Source organism: Phodopus roborovskii, unplaced genomic scaffold, assembly GCF_943737965.1.
Source record: "Phodopus roborovskii unplaced genomic scaffold, PHOROB, whole genome shotgun sequence".
In the NCBI taxonomy this organism is placed as follows: domain Eukaryota; kingdom Metazoa; phylum Chordata; class Mammalia; order Rodentia; family Cricetidae; genus Phodopus; species Phodopus roborovskii.
The window spans coordinates 18,527,040-18,547,453 of record NW_026126540.1 but is presented as its reverse complement, the minus strand read 5'-3'; the positions used below and the strand labels follow the sequence as shown (position 1 = coordinate 18,547,453).

Genomic DNA, 20,414 nt, shown 5'->3' with positions numbered 1-20,414 from the left:
TGTCTGTCAAACAAGAGGGTTAAGACAAGTTCTTGGTTCGTCTGAACTTCAAAAAAGAGGACAGACCAAAAACAAAACAGAGCAAAAAACAAACGACAAGTGCTCTCATGAGGCCGGGAGGAATCCTGTGAGCAGCAAGTTTGGACAGAATGCTAAGACAGCACGGAGGAGGCGGTGGTGAATCCTACCCAAGGAGGGATTCTCACACTTCATAAAACCTAAGAACTGGGCATTGACGGAAGGGATGGCAGTTTGCCAAGCAGACAAGAAGAAAGTCCAGACAAAAGGAGTGGTGTATTCACCAGACCTCTGGCATCCCAGAAGTCAGGTCAGGCCAGCGGCCAGCCCGCCCGCTGTGGGATGCTTGGAGGATGCTGGGGCCCAGACTGTAGGCAGGGCTGCTCCTCGCATGCAAATACCTGTGAAACTGAAAGACTTTAGAGCTAGAAAAGAGCTTCAGTGAGACTGGGGCCCGCCCCCACCCTGGACTCCCCTGGGTATTGAGGGCTCACAGAGAACTCCCACTTCCTCTGAGGTTAAAAAAAAAAAGGAGAGGGCCAGGTGCAAGGTTACATGCCTGTAGCCCAGAGCTACTGTAGAGCCTGATGCAGGAGGACTGCTTGAGTGGAGGAGTTCAAGCCCAGCCTGGGCAATAAGGAAGCAGGAGGTGTGGGCGGGGCAGGGAGAGGAGTGGAGTTCAGGCAGCAACACTGGGTCTTGCTTGATTATAGAGGAGCTCCCAGGAGACCACTGTTGCTAGGATACTCTGAAATCTCAAGCGTGGGGATTGAGTTTCCTCTTCCTCCTCTGTCTATCTTACCAGTTCCTTCTGTGAGAGAAGAGGGTACTACTTCCTCCCCCAACTCATTTACCTCATCTCTTGGCTGTGCATAGTCATTACAGCACCTGCCCTGAGTTTAAAGGCTGTCCAGGTGTGGGACAGAGAGCAAGGAAATCAAGGCACCGTGTCAGAAGTCCTGGAGGACACAGAATGCACTTTCTATGTGATCCTGACTATGTGTCTGACTTGAGAAGCTCCTATCCCTTAAGTGAAGTTTAAAATGACTTTTCAAAGGTTCAATTCAAAAACTGAAGCCTGGGTCAGTGAGCTGACTCAGCAGGTAAAGATGCCGGCTGCCAAGCCTGGCAACCAGAATTTGATCCCTAAGACCCGCATGGTGGAAGGAGAGAACCAATCCCTGCAAGCTGTCTTCTGGCTTCCACATGTGCACCAGTGTGTGTGCCTGTTGCCTCCCCGCAATCGCGCGCGCGTGTGCGCGCACACACACACACACACACACACACACACACACACAAATAAAATTTAAAACAAGCAAAAACTGGAGCCAGTCATAGCCTGCTAGCTTGGGACCCAGAGTGCCCCTGAATTCTAGTGTTCCATTCATTCTCCACTGTACTTTAAGAGTACACCTGTGACTGGGAGTTTCCTATCTTGGTTTCAGTAGTCATCTTTAGTCAGTTGACAATTTCCATATAGATGTGCTGCCTCAGTGAGAACAAAAAGAATGTTTCTTTCTGCCCTTTTCAAGGTCAAACTGGGGTGTGGGGTAGAGAAAATGATGCCCATTATAGAAATATGGGCCAAAGACCCCTTTTCGTGGGAGAGTGATTAGCTCTTCAACCTTTTATCCTTAGCCCCAATCTGACTCACACCTTACCTGCCTGGCCCTCTCCCCCACAAAGTGAAATGTCAAATTGTTCTAGTGGCCAAGGTTCTCCAGCACCCTGGTCTCAAACATGCTCCAAGAACAGCAGGAGGTTGTAATTTCAAAGTAGACTGAAAACTAAGAAATAAAATAAAATAAAAAAGCAATACCAAATATGGAATTATTAATGTCTTGAAAGCTTCAGTGAGATTTATCACTCATCAGTTACTACTTTAACCCCCACACCGAGCAGATACTCACATGTCTGCAAGACACTTTGAGATCCTTGGCTAGAAGGCTCTGCAGAAAGGAAAAATGCACTTTATTTCTGGTGGCTCATTAAGGTGTAAAGTAATTGTCTGAAGACAGGAACATACAAGTTACCTACCTTGTTTAGGTCTCTTGCTTTTAAGGTAGATTGCAAGGAGAACCAAGGATAAAAGGATGACCAGCGCAGCCAGTGGGACCACCACCATTAACACGAACTCCATCGAGTTTGGGGACTCACCGGTGTATGTGGAATTTGTATCTGTGGTTAATGCTTCTGTGGTCACTACGGCCAAAGCACTTGTTGTCTCTTTGTCTACCTTTTCCTCTTCGGTGGTACTGTGTCCTGAGAGTTCTAACTCCTCATCATTGCCTGAACATGAACAAAATTGAGATTACCATGGAGACTAGGCTGACGCATCATAGCTTCTGTGAGTTTTTAATATATCCTAGATGCATTCAGTGGTGCACTGGATCCACTAAACTTGGTGTTTCCATTCGGTGTGACATGGATTATTGATTTGACTTAAATGAAGCTCAAGCTGGGAGTGTATCGAACATGGAGCCAAGGATGGAGGAAAATCTTCCACAAACACAGGCAGTCTAGCCTCAACCAGGCACTTGGACACACATACAGGGCATTAGAGGCTTTGTCACCTCATGAACTATTTGCCAAGCCATAGGGTGTAAGGATATTGTCATACAGTTTCTGAGTAAATTTAAATGTATACTTACAGGGTATGCCACAAGAAAAAAAAAAACATTTAGATGTAAATAAATGGTCCTGGAGGTATAACTTGGTGTAAATAGACTACATGCCATCCAAACATAAAGCCTAGATTCAATTTCTAGCACCACAAAAGGATGGATGGATGGATGGATGGATGGATGAACGGAAGAATGGATACATAAATACATAGATATAGATAGATGACAAAAGTTGATGGATAGATGGATGGATGGACAGACAAACAGTAGATAGATAGATATAGGAACATATTCTGCCTTAATTTTTTAAATAAGGGCTACTTATCCATGGAAAGGAATTCTTTGATTTGGGGATGATGTAGGTTTTGGTGTTGTGTCTTACATTGTGCATAGCACTCAGTCTGCCCTTGAGAGTGTCTGACAAAATCCTCCTGGATTTTAAATCAGAACAGGATGACTATCTCATTTGTGAAATAAGATTCTCGAGGCAATCTTTTGGAGAATAAGAAAACCCACCATTTATAGTTGTTTAGGAAACTGTCCTGATGGGAGGTCGTGGTTAACATTAGCTGCCCACCTGACAGGATCTGGAACCAAGCAGGAGGCAAACCCTGAAGGTGCCTGTGAGTTTCTAGTCGACATTAACTGAGGTGGGAAGACACACCCTCACTGTGGATGGCACCTGTCTGTGTGCTGGGTTCCAGGCGAGTGAAAAAGCGAGTGTGAGACGATCGATCGTCAGTATTCAGGTCTTCTCTGTTCTGACTGTGGACCCAATATCACCAGCCGCTTCCCTCTCCTGTCACAACACCTTCCCTGCCAGGATGGACTGAATCCTTGGCCTGTGACCCAAAAGTAAACCGCTCTTTTCTTAAGTTACTTTTGTCACAGCAACAAGAAAAATTATTACTACAGTGGAGCTTTCCCTATTTCAAAGTATAAGAAAGATTACCCTGTCTGACCTCGAGTGCCATTTAAAAATCCATCACAGAACGGAAAAGGACCTCACCTGGACCTGGTGGTCATGATGTGGGTAGAGGAATGTAGTTTTTTTATTTTTACTCTTTGGGGGCCCGCCATCCAGCCCTCAAACAAATACACAGATACTAATTCTTGCTTATGAATGCTTGGCCTTAGCTTGACTTGTTTCCAGTCAGCTTTTCCTGACTTAAATTATTTCATCAATCTTTTGCCTTTGTGCTTTTACTTTTCTCTATTTCTGTATTCTTTCCTTCCTTCTTACTCCATTTCTGGCTCCTGGCATCCTCCTTTCCTCCTTTTCTCCATCCTCCCTTTTTATCTTCTCCTTTTCTCCTGTTTTTTTTTTTTTTTTCTCTGCCTGGCAGCCCCGCCTATCCCTCTCTTGCCTTTCTATTGTCTGTTCAACTCTTTATTAGACAAATCAGGTGTTTTAGGCAGGCACAGTAACACAGTTTCACGGAGATAAACAAATGCAATGTAAACGAATGCAGCATATCTTTGCATCATTAAACAAATGCTCCACAACTTAAACCTAATGTAGCACATCTTAAACTAACATTCCACAACAGATGGACTTTGTCTTGTCATGGCGTGGGGCTGTCTCATACTCACCCTAGTGCAACAAAGGAAAATATTACATGCAGAAGACAGATAAGTAGGTGAAAATTCCTTCTGAGAAGAATCATGCCATGCCAAGGGAGATATCAGTGACTTTAAGCCACACACTGGCTAGGCCATGCCTCCATGGGATGACCACGCTGGACAGTGCAGAGCCATTCAATATAGTTTATCTTTCTTTGTAATTGCATGACAATGAATTCCTCTGATTCACACTCCAACAACAAAAATAACTGCTTACTTACAGTTATGGACTACTTGTGGACTATCCACCCCCCCCCAAAAAAATGCTTATATTGGTCCCTAATCTCCAGTATGATGGTATCAGGAGATGGGGCCCCCAGGATGAAGTTAGTGCCCTTGTATGAAAAGGAGGAAAGCAGCGGTATTCATAGTCTCTCCCCCACCCCCTCTTTGTTGGGTACCACACTCAGCAGCATGCACATGCAAAGCGTGTGCTCTACTACTGAGGTATTCTCCAGGCCTGCTTTCCTTTCTTTGGCCTACCCCTACTGCAGCTGTATACCTATTTCAGCCTAATTTTTCTTATTTATTCATTTGTTTGTTTAGAGAAGGTCTTGCTATATAGCACACACTTACCTCCAACTCAGGATCCCCTCACCTCAGCTTCTAGAGTATGGGGATTGCAGGTATGTGCCACTACACTCCTGCTTCTTAAGGATTTACTAAGAGCCAAGCCTTGCCTGGTGGTGGTGGCACATGCCTTTAATCCCAGCACTCAGGAGGCAGAGGCAGATGGATCTCTGAGTTTGAGGCCAGCCTGGTCTATAAAGCGAGTTCCAGGGCAGCCAGGACTACACAAAGAAATCCTGTCTTGAAAAACCAAACAATTTTTTCAAAAGCCTTTTATCTGTATCATTCCTTTTTAAGGCCTCTATGTTTGCAGATAGATACTGGGACAGAGTTCACACAACTTGCTTGAGATCACAGAGCTGACATGAAGAAGAGAAGGTCTGTATCTCCGAGGACTCATGGTGGAACGTGAGATTTTAACCTGGTAATTCATTTTTCCCCTCTGTTGGGGAGGTATGATGCTGACAATCGTGGGGTTTGGCTATCAGGCAGAGAGCAAGAGAGTGGAGCTCAGGTTCTTGTCCCTCAGCCTGGAACAGACGGTGGCGTTCTGGCACAGGGGCAGGTGAGGAAATGGTTCTGAGGATGCTCAGAATTGCTGGGTTCCCCTGGCCCCAGATGCAGGGATGCACGGTAGGCAGCTCTGCCCAAAATTACAACATCACTGCAGCTTCTCTTCTCTGGGATCCATGGACAAAGTCCCTACCCTGTGTCCTCCTCCCCACTTGACCTGTGACCCCAGAGAAGAGAAAATAGGGAAGGATACAGGCCAGTAAGAATAATAGAGGCTTCTGGCGATAGACCAGTGGAAGGAAGAAAAAGAGAAAGAAATGTTCCCAGTGGCCCTGGGCTATGCACTCTATTTTTCAAGACCAGGCAGGTGGCCATTGGTGGGACTGTGGAGTTTAAAGGGGCAGCAGGCTCTCCCTACAGCACACCCCACAGGCCCAAACATGTTTTTCATCAGGCTCTCCAGTGCCTATTTAAGTAAATGAGAGCTGAGAGTTCTTTCTGCCTCTGCTCTTCCTCTGCTTTTTAAATTAATTTTGTGGAACCCAGGGACACTTGCATGCTAAGCAAGTGCTGTATCAATAAACTATGCCCCAGAGCATGAGTATGTGTTCTCTCTCTCTCTCTCTCTCTCTCTCTCTCTCTCTCTCTCTCTCGTGTGTGTGTGTGTGTGTGTGTGTGTGTGTGTGCTTTTTGTTTCTTTATTTTACAGGTCTTCATTTTTGAGACTCCTATGACAACCTCCCCTGTCTCTCCCCGTGTCCTAGCCAAGCTTAATCTCATGAACAGCACCCCGCCCCCCCCCCACTGTATGCCAGGTTCTAGAATAAACCCCACTCCTACAGACATATAGCCCACCCACCCGACCAACCCCACCCACCCCGTGTCATCTAATTTGACCTTTAAAACTTTACTGTCCATACTTTGCCAATAATAGGTGACAATGTCTTTCCCCAGGGAGCAGTCCTGCCACTTGGGCTACATTCTAAAGATGCACAAGGGATTTGTTTTGTTCGTTAGCTTGCTTTTCTTTTTGAAAATGGATGCAACCCAGAGGCTAAGACAGATGGAACTCTGAGTTCAAGGCCAGCCTGGTTTACACAGTGAGTACCAGAACACCTGGGGCTACACAGAGACACCTTGCTGGGGAAAAAAAATCAAAATAAATAAACTGTGTGCTCGGAACTGAACGCAGGCCCTCTGTAACAGTAGCATGTGAGCTTAGCCCCTGAGCCATCTCTCTAGCGGCTGCCACTTTCCTCTGCTCTAAGAAGTCTCTCTTGAAGGTGATTCCATAAGTGTCTATAGAGAGCCGCGTTTTCCTCCCTGTTACTTGTTTGTGTCATCACCAGCTCTTCTTGATGGAAACTTAGCTGTTCCTTTTGCATTTCCAACCTCACTGCAATAATATCCCCGTGACTTTTCAGTTGTCACGTGGGTGAGTTCAGTGTGCCTCGAGAAGAGGAGGGCATGGGAGACAGTGTCTCGCGAAGGATAAGGGGGCTGCATTGCTCAACCCTTGATGGTCTGATCTCAACTCCCTAAGACAAGCCTGGCTGAGAACCTGGGTAGGGAGGAGTTAGGCATACAGGGAGTCTGAGGTTGAAGGGAAAGCGCTGGGCCTCGGACCCCAGAGTTTGTGGGAAGAGGCGCAATGCCATGGAGAGGGGAGCTGAAGACTGGGGCGGTTGTAACCAGGAGCAGGCCACCCAGGCACCAGGAGTAAGAATGAGAGGAAACCAGAAGCAAGAATACCAAGCTTTAAAGTCAGAGGTGACAAAATGATGTGCGTGGAGCCAGCAGAAGGCAGCTGTGGGCTTCACCCCAAAGGGATTCGGGGTTGTTCTTTTGGTTTTCCTTCCACAGCCACTGAGTTAAAGCCGCTTTTAGCCCAGTAGACATGGGGAACCCTAAACGATGAACCCTAGTCTTTTCTAAGAAACACTTGCCTGTGCTTTGTGAATGCCAGTGACACATTAAGTAAGGCGGTCTAGCACAGCGCTGGAGGATGCGAGGTCCTCAGGAAGTGAGTCTAGCTGTGGACACCACCTAGGCTCCCCAGGGCTTGCAGCTTCTCTCCTTTGGGCCTCAGACACCCTGTGCACCCAGGACTTCCCCACCCCACACTCATAACCAAGGGACCTGTTTCCATTTTAGAACCTGTTCCCCGAAAGTAACCCTGAAGACCTTCTCACCTGCCCTTCTTGGGGCGCCCCTGAAGGCGGGTGAAACGGGTAACTGTGATATGTGAAACCCTAAGTGCTTTCTGGGCCCTGGAACACACACACACACACACACACACACACACACACACACACACACACACACCAGGGTGGCATATCTGATATTACCTGTGATCCTGCTCATCTTCTTTCCTTGTGTGCTTTTTAGCTGTCCCCCAGGAGTTCCATCAAGCTACTCTAACTTCCTTGTTTATAGTCTAAATTGGGATCTTGTTGAGGACATGAGTGATAGGAGTGGGGATAAAACTGGCAAAACTGAGGGAGAGGGTGGCTGTGGAAAGAGAGGTGTCAGCCAGGAGGCAGAAGAAATCCTGAAGGAAATGTGTGAAGTGCAATAGGCCCTGTAGGGATCACCCATGCCTGTCACCTGTCTGCAGGTCTGAACAAGAGCTTCCTGAGTGACCCGGGTGGCCTAGTTATCTCAAGTGACCCCATCACAGATTTCCCAAGGCTTCCTTCGTTTCCTCATTTCTTTCTCTCTGTGCTCACTGAAAGGTGACAGGAGCCATCAGTCACTTGAAGATAAAGCGAAGATGAAGCGACATTTCATCATCTGACTGTTAAGCCCCAAGTCACCAGGTAGCCATGCAGGCTCCCTTACAAATGTTTGTTGACAGTATTCATGCCAACACATCTGGCACTTGGTGCAGACATCTGGTGAGGGCCCTGGGGAAAATCTTGAGTGGGGTTAGAAATGAGATGATATCTGTTTGAGTTCCAGCAGCTGAGCCACATGTGTACCTTTGTCACCATTCTGGTGGCCACTAAGTGGAAATGACTTTGCTCCTTGGTGAAGCAAGCCAGTTAACTTCTCCTTTTTGAAAGTGGAACAAATATGTAATGGAGATCTAGGTTTTGCGGTTGCCAGTGTGCTGTCTAGTTGGTGCTGCGAGCTGGGGAATGAAGCCTATTTTGTTCTGGGGTGCTGGGGGTCTTTTGCATGTGAATGTATGCTCCGCCACTGACTTACATACACCCAGACCCTTACTGGTATTGAAATGGGGTGCATTTTGTATCATCCAAGAGAACACCACACTGTGGATGTCCTGTGAAATAAAGCAATGATAAGGAATGTTTCCTAACTTAGGATAGCAGGAGATGCCATCAGCCAGATGCCCTGTCCTTGCCTTTGTTGATGGTGGAGAGTGTGTGCAAAAATGATTTAAGTTCTTCTAACTTGGACAATGAAATGGAACATTGCACACCTGGTACCCCACACTCTCTCCTGTTCTGGAGTAACTGACCACTTGTGTTAATTTGAGAATGCTCAAGAAACCAAACCCAAGACTTCCACCTACATGTCACCCGTGACATCTGCACAGGGCAAAGAGCTCAGTTTGTGTTAGAAGCAGAAAAGAGGACCGAGGCAGATAGGGCTGTAGCTCAGTTGGCAGACTACTTGCGTAGCAGGCACGAAGCCCTGGGTGAAACTTCAGCCCTGAAGAAACTAAGCGGCCTACAATCCTAGCTCTTCGGACGTGGAGGCAGGAGGATCACAGGTTCAAGGTCATCCCTGGCTACATGAGATACTGTCTTGAACAACGTTTATAACAAGGGCACCTCTGGCAGCTCTGCCTCAACTGCACGTTTGCCCTGCCGGGACACTTAAATAGCCTCCACCCATAGTGTCCATATCAGAGGCTGGGGTGGAGGCTTTGATGATTTCCAAGTGACTACAGGGTTCAGCCAAGGTGGAGACCAACCTCTAAGGTCTCTCACTTCTAGCCCTCCATTGGGCCACTTCAACTCACTCTTGTTCTAATGTTCATTCAGTAAACTTGACAAGACTCAAAACTTGGGGTCCTGGGAACCTAGTACCCCATCTATCAGCAGAACTCAAGGGCTTAAGGCCGTCATTGAAGGCTGAGCCCCTGGGAGATGCTGGCCAGGGTATGTTAAAAGAGAAGAAAGACAAGCACAGAGTGCTCCCCTTTCTGAATAAGTCTGAGAGTTGTGTGCTTGGCTTTAGAACCTGCATCTCCCAAAGAGATCTGCTGATGCCATGGCATGGTGATTGAAGCCTATAGTCGTTGGAACTGTATGTTCATAAAGCATAGGCTGCTGTGATCTTCTCCAAGTGGTGCTCCCAGTGCCCCATGTAGTGTTCCTAGTGTCCCCAAGTGGTGCTCCCAGTGCCCCCATGTAGTGTTCCTAGTGTCCCCAAGTGATGCTCCCAGTGCCCCCGTGCAGTGCTCCCAGTGTCCCCAAGTGGTGCTCCCAGTGTCCCCATGTAGTGTTCCTAGTGTCCCCCATGTGGTGCTCCCAGTGTCCCCAAGTGGTGCTCCTAGTGTCCCCATGTGATGCTCCCAGTGTCCCCAAGTGGTGCTCCCAGTGTCCCCATGTAGTGTTCCTAGTATCCCCATGTGGTGCTCCCAGTGTCCCCAAGTGGTGCTCCCAGTGTCCCCATGTAGTGTTCCTAGTGTCCCCATGCGGTGCTCCCAGTGCCCCCATTTAGTGGGCTTGAGTTTTAGATCCCAAGACAGTTCACTGGTCTGGAGGTTGTTGCCTAATCAACTTCATTTTTTTTTTTTTTTTTTTTTTTTTTTTTTTTTGGTAAATAACGATCAGCGGTCCCCAGCAGCAACTGTCCCTCAGCTTCATCAGTTATTTGATGCTATCTAGAGATGTAGCCTGGGTAACAGGGTATGAGTCTCGGAATCAACCCTAGGGCCTTGCTCCCGTGACACACACACTCCAATGCTGAGCTATATATAGCCTTGGTCCCAACAGTATTTCTTAAAATCTTTCTAGATAACTATAGTAAAAATGTGTGCTGGGCTGAGACCTACTGAGCTAAAACATAAATGAGTGAAGAATGTTTTCACTTGCCATTACTCATGATGACAGACTTATCAGTTAAAGTGAGTTGGGGACCATATGCAAAAAAGATCAGTTAAAGTGAGTTGGGAAAAAAGGAGCCTTAGGAACAAAGTGAATAGGTGTATACACTGTGAAGTGGGTTTTTTTGTTTGTTTGTTTGTTTTGTTTTTTCCTATTGATCACTTTAAAAAAAATAATTGTTCAGTATTTGTGCAATCTGATTGTAAGGTGGCCAGGAACAAAATTGGAACAAATGGCAGGCAAAAATGGAACAAAACCCAGACAGACATACTGGGTACCAGTCTGGTTATGGAGGATTGACTGTGTGTGATACATAGAGAAGCTAGGGCCAAGGAGAAGGATGGCACCATTGGAGCAGCTTTGTTCAGGGAGCTCAGGCTGTGCCCAAAGTGCCCTGCCCTTTCTTGGTTCACTGGCCACAGAGCAGCACCAAGTTATTATCCTTGCTAGGTGGCGGTGGCACACACCTTTAATCCCAGTACTCAGGAGGCAGAGGCAGGGAGGATCTCTAAGTTCAAGGCCAGCCTTGTCTAGAGAGTGAGTTTCAGAGCAGCCAGGGATACACAGAAAAGCCCTGTCTCTAAAAAGTTATTATCTCAAGTTATTTCCACCATGCATTTCTCTATGGTCTGCTCTGGTACTCTCCTACTAACACGAGTCTGGTATAAATAACTGTTTACAGACTGAATGACTGAAGGAAATGTCAAACAGGTCCATGGGACAGGGACTGTTACTCCATGGTAGAGTGCTTGAAGCATGCATGAGGTACTGGGTCCCATGGCCAGCATTGCGACAGAGGGAGGGCAGGTGGGGCTGAGGTGGCATCTTTACTCTCTCCTGCTTCCTGGCTACCAAGCTGGATACCTTCCTCACCCTGATGACTTTCCTCCTGGAAGCACTGGGTATGTCCCTCATCACAAAGGAACAGAGCCTGAGAATGCTTTTCTTTCAAAAGCTACCTGAACTGAAAACAAAACACAACATGGGGTGGCAAGCGCTCAATGCGAAGTTGTAAGTCCCCTGAGATGAATGGTTATGTTTAGGACTTCTGTGTCCCGGGGTGAGAGAGACAGGGCACTTCATTAGAACATTCACGTGTAATGGCCATGTGATCCCTCCCCTCTGGTGCAGAGGCATTGCTGTTTACATCGGATACTCTGTGGTTCTATGGATTCCATAACTTTCATTAAGTGACAATAGTCACTCAGTATGTTTGCCCTGACACATGTCCTTGGAGAAGATGTGATCAGAAAACACAGTCAGTTGAGGAGATGCAGGGTGGAAGTATGGGAAGCCACTGTCCATGTGGAAACCTGATCAAGCACACGGGAGACCCACAGTACTCCAATGCTTTATTCATTTTAAGAATTTTGTTATTTCTTCCTTTTGAGAAAGCTTGCTAGACTTTCCTAAGACCTAAGGCTGACTCTTGCTCAAGTTTTCCATGTGGGAAAGCTGTGAGTTGGGCTACCTGGCTACTTTTTATACATCAGAATGTCATTATAGCTTGTAGCACTTGCCAAGTCTTTAAGGATATTCACATTACATAGGACAGAATACAAAACTCCTGCTTGGACATGGTGGCACACGTCTGCAGCCCTAACACCCAGGAAGCTGAGGCAGGGAAATCTCAAGTTTGATACCAGTCTAGTCTATGTAATAACCTCTGGGCTATGATGTCTAAGGTACATTTAATTGGTTCTCTCCGATCATTATTTTCTAAATCTGGCAACATTATTCATAAATTAATAAGCAAACAAGCATAATTTTTTTAGAAAGAGTAAGTTAACTTTGAAGCAAATCAGTCAGTGGTATCATGGCACCAAAAAGACCTGTGGGCAAAACATGGCAACCACTGGGATCTGATTTCTGAAACTCACAATGGGGTGAAGAAGCAGGAATAAGGCAGAGGGGAATAATTCACACAAAACAGAGAAATTCTAAAGCTGAGAGGGAGCTACTGCTTCTGTTTTAAAGAAGCAGAGCAGAGATGGGGCCTGGGTTTGGCAGAATGAAGCCCTCAGTTCCAGCCCAGCAGTGTATGAAACTAAACATGCTGGAGCATACCTGTAAACCCAGCACTGAGAAGGTGGGGGCTGGAGAATCGAGAGTTCAAAGTCACCCTTTGCTACATAGTGAGCTGGAGGCCTGCCTGGGGTACAAGAGAGACTGTCTCAAAAAGCAAACGAGACAAAAAACAGAGATCAGCCCTAGAGGCTCTCTTCCTCTACCTGCCTTCATTTCCCAGGCATTATGTCTGTGTTGTCCTCACCAACTGAGGCAGAGTTAGTTTCTCATTTGTCTTATGGTCCATACACTTTATTTCAAGTTTTCAAACCAACTTCCACTAAATTGAAGGCCAGTGTCTCTGGAACCTGTACCCCAGTGTCATTCTTACAGAAGTTTCCTGTTGAAATGCTAGTAACCACTGTCCTGTCTAAAAATCTTTAACGCAAATTTTCTGGGTCCAAAGTTGATTCTGCTTCAAGAAAAAGGTGAGTACAAAGGCTTGTTCTATCCAATGCAGAGGTGGAGGAGGCAATGACTGTTCTGAGTTGAGGATGTAAAATGGAAACTCTCACACATTAGAACTGGGATTGTTAGGTTGTATGTGTGTATATGTTGTAAGCATGTACTCAATATTATTTTTAGCTTATCCAATTTCCTAATCCTATGCCAAAATGTAACTATAGCCTAAATCTTAGCCAAATGTAGTGCTGCATACCTATAATCTCAACAGTTGGGAATTTGAGGCAGGAGGATTGTTAGTTTGAGGCCAGCCTTGGCTACACAGCAAGATCTTGCCTCACAAAGATAGCTAACACTAAGTCAACAATCTCAGGGCTAGTGACATGGCTCCATGGTGAACTGCTTGTTGTGGAAGCATGAAGCTGTGCAAGCATGGAGCTGTGCAAGCATGGAGCTGTGCAAGCATGGAGCTGAGCAAGCATGGAGCTGAGCAAACATGGAGCTGTGTAAGCATGGAGCTGTGCAAACATGGAGCTGGGCAAACATGGAGCTGTGCAAGCATGGAGCTGTGCAAGCATGGAGCTGGGCAAGCATGGAGCTGTGCAAGCATGGAGCTGTGCAAAAGCATGGAGCTGAGCAAGCATGGAGCTGAGCAAGCATGGAGCTGAGCAAGCATGGAGCTGAGCAAGCATGGAGCTGTGCAAGCATGGAGCTGAGCAAGCATGGAGCTGAGCAAACATGGAGCTGTGCAAGCATGGAGCTGTGCAAACATGGAGCTGGGCAAACATGGAGCTGTGCAAGCATGGAGCTGTGCAAGCATGGAGCTGGGCAAGCATGGAGCTGGGCAAGCATGGAGCTGTGCAAACATGGAACCGAGCAAGCATGGAAATCTGAGTTTGGATTTCCAGCAGCCATGTAAAAGCCTTGCATGAAAGCTTGTGCGTCTGTAACCTCAGTGATGTGGGGGACACAGGTGGGCCCCGGAGACTCAATGGTGAGCCAGCCTAACTGAAATGTCAAGCTCCAGGTTCAACTGGAGATCCTGTCTCAAAAGATAAGGCAGAGAGTGATAGAGAAAGACTCCCAACATTGACCTCTGACCTTCACACGTGCATGCACAGAGTGTTGGAATCCAAACTCTAGTTCTCTGCCAGAACAGTTGCAAGAACAGTGAGAGCTCTTTTGGGGCTTGGTGGCACAAGGCTTTAACCGCAGCACTCAGGAGGCAGAAGCTTGTAGATCTCTGAGTTCAAGGCCAGCCTGATCTATAGAGGGAGTTCCCAGGGCAGATGGAAGTACTCAGAGAAACCCTGTCTCAAAAACAAAACAAAACAGAGCTCTTAACTTCTGACCTGTCGTTCAGCCCTTTGTTATCCCTTTCACCTGAAGAAAATAGTACTACAGATACTGTTATCATGTAGCTCTAGAATGTCTCCCCAAGGCCCTTGTGTTGAAGGCTTGGTTGCCAGGTGTGGCACTATTACCTGGTGGTGGAACCTGTATTAGGTCACTGGAGGCATGGCCTTGAAGGAGATACTGGGACCCAGTCCCCTTCCCATCTCTGCTTCCCAGCTGTCCCACAGACCCCTTACCATCATGTACCTCCCCACCACAGGCCCCAAGGCAACATGGGCCAACTGACCATGGACTCAAACCATGACCTAAAATAAAACTTTCTTCCTTAGGAATTTATTTCTTCTTATTTTAATTTTGTTTTGTTCATTTGTTTGTTTTGGTTTTTGTGCCTTTTTGTTTATTGGTCGGTTGGTTGGTACTGAGGTTTGAACCTAGGACCTCACATGTGCTAGGCTATATTCTTAGCCCTTCCTTGGATATTTTATTAAATGACAGAAAGCTCAGTAAGATAGGCATGGCCACACTTGATATAATTTCTATCCCTTACTCCCAAAAGAAAGCACTTAAAAGCTACTGTGCATCCACACTACATAGAGTGTATCCATACATCTACAGCTCTATCTAAGCCATGCATAGCATAGTTTGGGGCACTTCAGAAACTTGAGATAAACACCATGATCCTTTGAATAATAATATCGAGTTAAGGATCTGTGCTACCCAGGCTGGTCTCAGATTTCATGGTTCAAACCTCAGCTCCCAAGAAGCTAGAACTGTTGATTTTGTGCATATTAATCTCTTGTTTCTGGCCATCGTTATTTTGAGGCTGATCCAGCTTGATACTAGTAGCTCGTCATCAAGCTCGCTCTGTGACTCTAATTCTAAAACTACAAAGTTCTATTTCCCCCTTCTTCTGTGGATGGACATTAGATTTTCTTTCTCTCTCCTAGATTTACAAATGGCACAGTCAACGTTGTTGGCTGCGCATTCCTGAGTGACCTGGAATAAGCCCTCTAGATGACAGAGTAAGAATACTTCCTTCAGGATGGCTGCACAGAAAAGCTCCTCTCTCCAGCAACCTGATCCATTTAAGAAAATGTTCCCAGTGGGCAATAGCTAGAAATACCAGATGAAACAAGAGAAGCTGCCTTTAAATGTGTAAAGAAATCTAAGGAAAGCAAGGATATGATGTCTGGAAGGGCTGACGTCACTGGTAATCCCAGTGCTAAGAAAGTTGAGGTAAGAGGACTGTGAGTTCATGCTAACCTGAGCTACAGAGGCAGACTCTATTTCATAAAACAAAACAAATTTAAAAACTATAAACACACAAGATTATGGAGAAAATGACAACCCAATGCCTATCTGGTTATGAGGAATGCATCAAAGACTTGGGTTCCAGGGATATAAGAGACCACACAATGCTTTTAAGGATGCCTATCCAATAACTGTGTCAAAAGTTAAAGCTATAACACAGGGCCACAACCCAAAGGGTGTCTTGTGGATAACAATACTCCACACTCAGTGTCAGCTGGGACAACTCCAACCCTGTGGAAGCCAGGCCTCCTCAGATCTTCAGCCTGGTTTAGTAGTCTCTATCTTTCTCACTGGCCATCTCCCTGTCCCTGTGATTACTCCTGGTTATCGACTGGCATCACTGTCCATTCTGCTTTGATGGCTTACATGTTTCCAGAGGTGTTGACACCCTCCCCGTGCAATGGTCAGAGACTGAGTCCTACTGTCTGCCTGTCCCGTGGCTCAGGTAAAGTGTGAGGTCCAGTCAGAACTTCCTCTAAGCTCAAACCAGCCATGGCCTCATTCCTAGTGTGTAGCATAGAAGAAGATGTTGTACTTTCCAGGTGTTAGAGGTTGACAGAGAGAATCTGGTGTTAAATAATAGGTGAGCCATTCCCTGCATGTCGGGCTGTCCTCAGTGCCCTCAAGATTTCCCTCATGACCGGGAAGTCAACAGTCCAGCAAGCAGCAAGAGTCAGTCTATGTTAGACTGTGTTAGAAGAAAACCATCCAGTAGATAATAGCACACATAAGTAGGGGTAAATAAGGAGGGGTAAATAATCAAGCTTAAAATTATATATTAGACTTTCTAGAAATGCAAATAATGATCACTAAAACCAAAAGCTCAGTGGGCGGGTTAAGCTGCAGACTGCCCTGCATAGTTCCTGTTTCTCCACATGGTGACCAGTGTTTGAGTAAGGGTGGTGCAAACTGCACCAGGCTGGCCAAGCACAGGGCGTATTGTGTCTTCACAGAACTGAACTCATCCCCAAAGGCCCTCTCTGTCACAGTTTCCTGGAACTTGGAACTGTAGACACTTTTAAGCCCTGTCCCCTGTTGTTTGGTTCGGTTTGCTGTTGTTTTTGTTGTTATTGTTGTTGAGGCTGGGTCTCTCTCTATAGGGTCCAATTAAACACCGAGCCCAGTCCTTCTGGGCCTCCCTGCTGGGATCACAGGCACACACCACCAGTATTTATCTTTTCTTCTGTTTTCTCCCTCTCCTCTACCCACTTCCCTTGCTTTTGTTTCCTTGTAGTTTTAGATCCCCCAAGACTATTGTGACTCTGGGGTCAGGTCTCACTGTGCAGGGACAATTCTTTTTCTCCTGGTTCCCACACCCCAAAGCCTGTCACCTATTGGCTCTAGCATTCTGCTCTTCTGCTCTTAACCCTGCTGGCCCCCAGCTTCTCTGCTCACTCTGCATCTGCCTCAGCTCTACTTCCTTTACAGCAGCCCACATTAAACAGCAGCTCTCACTGTTCTTTTCCTGGGGACAGGTCCTGGTCAAGGCAAACAGATACAATTCTGTTACTAATATACAGGGACCACAAAGCTTGGCCTTCCTATACACAGGCTTGCAGAAGACTCCACGCTGGCTGAGATGTGCTGCCCAGAGTTCATCTCAACTATGCTCATTGATTTGTTCAAAATCCAAGGAAAGCTGTTTCCCTACTTGCCTCCTGCTTCTTTCCTAAGGGATTATTTCACTTGAGATCGTTCTCAATTCTGAACCAGGCTATTTTTTAGTAACTAAAGACATTAAAAAAAAAACCTGTAATCTAACTCATATTCTTAAGCACCACTGGTTCAAAGGGGTATGCACTGATTGCTTTAAAATCTAAGCTTTAGTGTGGAATAGCCTTTCCCTTGACTAATGTCCAAGCATGCAGCCTTTAGTATGCCGCTGTGTGCAAATAGTGATTTTACATCTTTTAGACACTGGGGATGCAGGCAGGGCTCAAGCATCATGGTGGCTTATGGAGATGGAGATGCTCTCTGCACACAGCCATGTATCCATGCTTTCACCTCGAACTTCTGACTTTCCTTTGTACCACCTGCTTTCAGGGCTCCGTGATTGTTGAAGATCAGCCTCATCGCCACTCCAGGGATGGCTTTAATATTTATTAACAATTACTGAGTTCCTAGTGTATTCTAAGCTCTGACAGAGCTTAGGAGAGTCAAAGATAAATGAAAGAAGATTTTTCCTGCATACGCTCACGGCTCCTTCCACTTCCTCCCAGCTCCAAAGCCCAGTGCACAAAACAAGGATGCACTTCCCATCTCACTTTGAAAGTAACACATACACTTTTCACATGCTATGTCAGACATGTGGGCACACCACGTAAAGAGTGCCCTGCAAGAGAGCCTGAGAGGCTGGGAGAGGCGTGGAAGCCTTGCTCTGTGTCATCAGTGCCCGATGTCACCATCCTATCTAAATAACAATGGCACATTTTCTTTCTGCTTTAGATACAGCCCTTCCCTAGAAGCAGGCATTATCTATCTATTCCCAGAAACCATGGATGCAAGTGCATCTACAAAGGGCAAGTCAACAGAACCTTCAGAGGCAACTGAGAGTGTTTGCTTGTTGTAGCAACTGCCAAGAGAGCCAGTCAACGGCTGCTCAGCCTCAAGTATTGAGATGTAGTACTGTCTCTCCCAATACCTTGGCTGCCTGTAATCATGTTAGCCTTTAAAGCAAGTGTTCATTAATAACACTGGGTTACCAAGATCAAAGAAAACCAGATCAAAGAATTATCTGGATGTTAGAGAGTGGAAAAATGGATGCCTAGTAACTCATTTCCCATTTACATCTTTTTTCAAATCCTTTCCAAGAGTACAGCTCCATAGCCTAGTTGTTTCCCCCCCAAGAAGTTTTTGGAATTGGCAGAGTTCTCAGCTATTAAAGTGAAATCATTACTTCTGTCTTTTAGCAGACTGGAAAATTCTTTTCCAGGAACTGCCAAAAAGTTTATGGTTTTCTTAATATGCCAGTAAAGCTGATTAATTATAGGGATCATAAAAGGCAAAGATAGCCGGGGGTTTAGAACAAGTGAGAGACTGCGAGGAAAGCAAGACCCATCCTTCGGTCCTGCCCTTTCAAAGACAATTTTAGTTTTCTTCGCTTTTAAGTTTCACCGAAGGGATTAGGTTTTCTGGGTGGGACCCTCCCCGAAAGAGCCCCGTAGCCGCGGGCACCTACAGGCTTCTATCCTTGTTCCCAGCTGGAGGTCGCTTACCCTGGTCTGAACGACCGAATGCGAGTCCCAGGGCCAAGACCAGGGCAATGCACAGCGCGGTCATCTCAGCTGGCTCGCTCTCGCTCAGGATGCTGCGGAACCCCGGCCTCCCTCCGACGCGCACATTTCCTGTTTCCTGCTCCTTTGGGTCGGTGCTCACTTGAAGGAGAGGTGTTTGCCTGATTTTTAGGAAGTGATGTAACTCTGCAGGAGCCTGTCAGACTGGCAAGGGTTGCAACAGAGGAGCTGCTCGTCCAGCACTGATTCAGTTAGCACCTCCCTAGCCTTCGGGAGCATGGGCCTCCACCTTTCTATCCCTGAGAAACTGAGTCCGTTGCTCAGGTGTCATTCAGCATCAGGAGGGGGCCTGAACCACACACGCACTCTGACTTGGCAAGTTTGCACAGCTCTCTAGCGGATCTCTGGAGCTGTCCAGAGAGCCTTGGATAGCGCTGCCCTGAACTCAGTGCTGATGGTGTTGTCTCAAATCAGCGCTGTCTAGCTGATTTGGCCACATTATCTGCTGTGCACTGGACTGAGTCTCATGTGAAGTGAACTTCATATTAAGTAAACCTAATTTTACATTTAAACAACTTCTTGTGCTCAGTGACTGTTGAGACAGACAGTGCAAGCTGTCCAGGCAGCAAAAAAACTGCCAGTCCATTGCTGGACAGCCAGCCAGGCTCATTCCTCTGCATCAGCCCTCCAGTGCCTGCTTCCCAGAGGCCCTATTTGGACCTATGGACAATACTGCACCTTCCTTCCCTGGGAGAAGTATCTTTGCAAGGAAAACTCTGAACATGCAGGTGGAAAGTGGACCTGTATCTCCTGACCTTTCCTTTACATGACAATTTGTTTCTATAGGGATGTTAACCAGAAAAACAGGATTGAATAGGATTAAGATAAGTCCAGAAATCCTACCCGGTGGAAACAATAAAGGAGGGAGGGTCTTCTACATATTGGAGTGGCTAGAATGCCCTCCCCTTGACTGGATTGGCACCTATGCACATTACTAATTAGTTTCCGTATTACTTTTGTTGTAGCGCTTAGAAACAGGTAAGCAAAGAGGCCAGCATCAGACTCCTCTAAAGAGGAATGTCACCCTTCTCCCCGTGCTGTCCCAGGTGAGCCGCTAGGTGTAAGCATATCAAGTGACTGGGGTTCCTCAGCCCTGACACAGTGTTCTTTGGCCCACTGCTTCCCAGTGTTGACCTCAGTTCATGTCTACATAAATAGTGGTGATTCACATGACAACCAGTGTGTTCGCGGACTTACAGAATGTCTTAAAGTGACAGAGCCACTCTGGACACACTACTCTCTCGCCATTGGGAACAATGCAAAAGAAAATAGATGTGTTCAGGACCGGATGACGTATCTGAAAGCAGCAAAGTAGGAGCTAGTCATCACCCTCTCACGGACAGTCACTAGGCCCCTGGCTCCAAGACAGTTTGGGTGGCAGTCCTTCCTGTGGGAGTGAGCTTTTCTTCAGCTGTGACACACACCTGCAAACAAGAAGGCCTGGGGCCTGGGAGTTCTGAGCTTCATTTTGTCATTGTCATCCTCCTCTTAAACACAGCTTTGGCTCTTGGGCTGAGGCACACATTTGACAAGGGCAAGGCTATTTGTCCGATTCC

General features: G+C 46.6%; 1 protein-coding gene across 2 annotated transcripts in view; it reads right to left on the bottom strand.

Annotated features, from left to right (window-relative positions):
- Tmem154 (transmembrane protein 154) overlaps positions 1–19,111 on the bottom strand; it is a 38,389-nt gene extending 19,278 nt beyond the window's left edge. Inside the window, exons 1-3 of one of the 2 annotated variants that reach the window (XM_051198936.1) lie at positions 18,781–19,111; positions 2,176–2,307; positions 1,929–1,967 (exon numbers count right to left, since the gene is read on the bottom strand). In XM_051198936.1, the coding sequence (XP_051054893.1) occupies positions 1,929–1,967; positions 2,176–2,307; positions 18,781–18,844 (235 nt within the window). In that variant the 5' untranslated portion in view covers positions 18,845–19,111. Of the gene's footprint in view, positions 1–1,928; positions 1,968–2,055; positions 2,308–18,780 lie in introns of both variants that reach the window. The other variant, XM_051198935.1, reaches the window with a different exon arrangement.
- Positions 19,112–20,414: the final 1,303 nt, after the last annotated feature.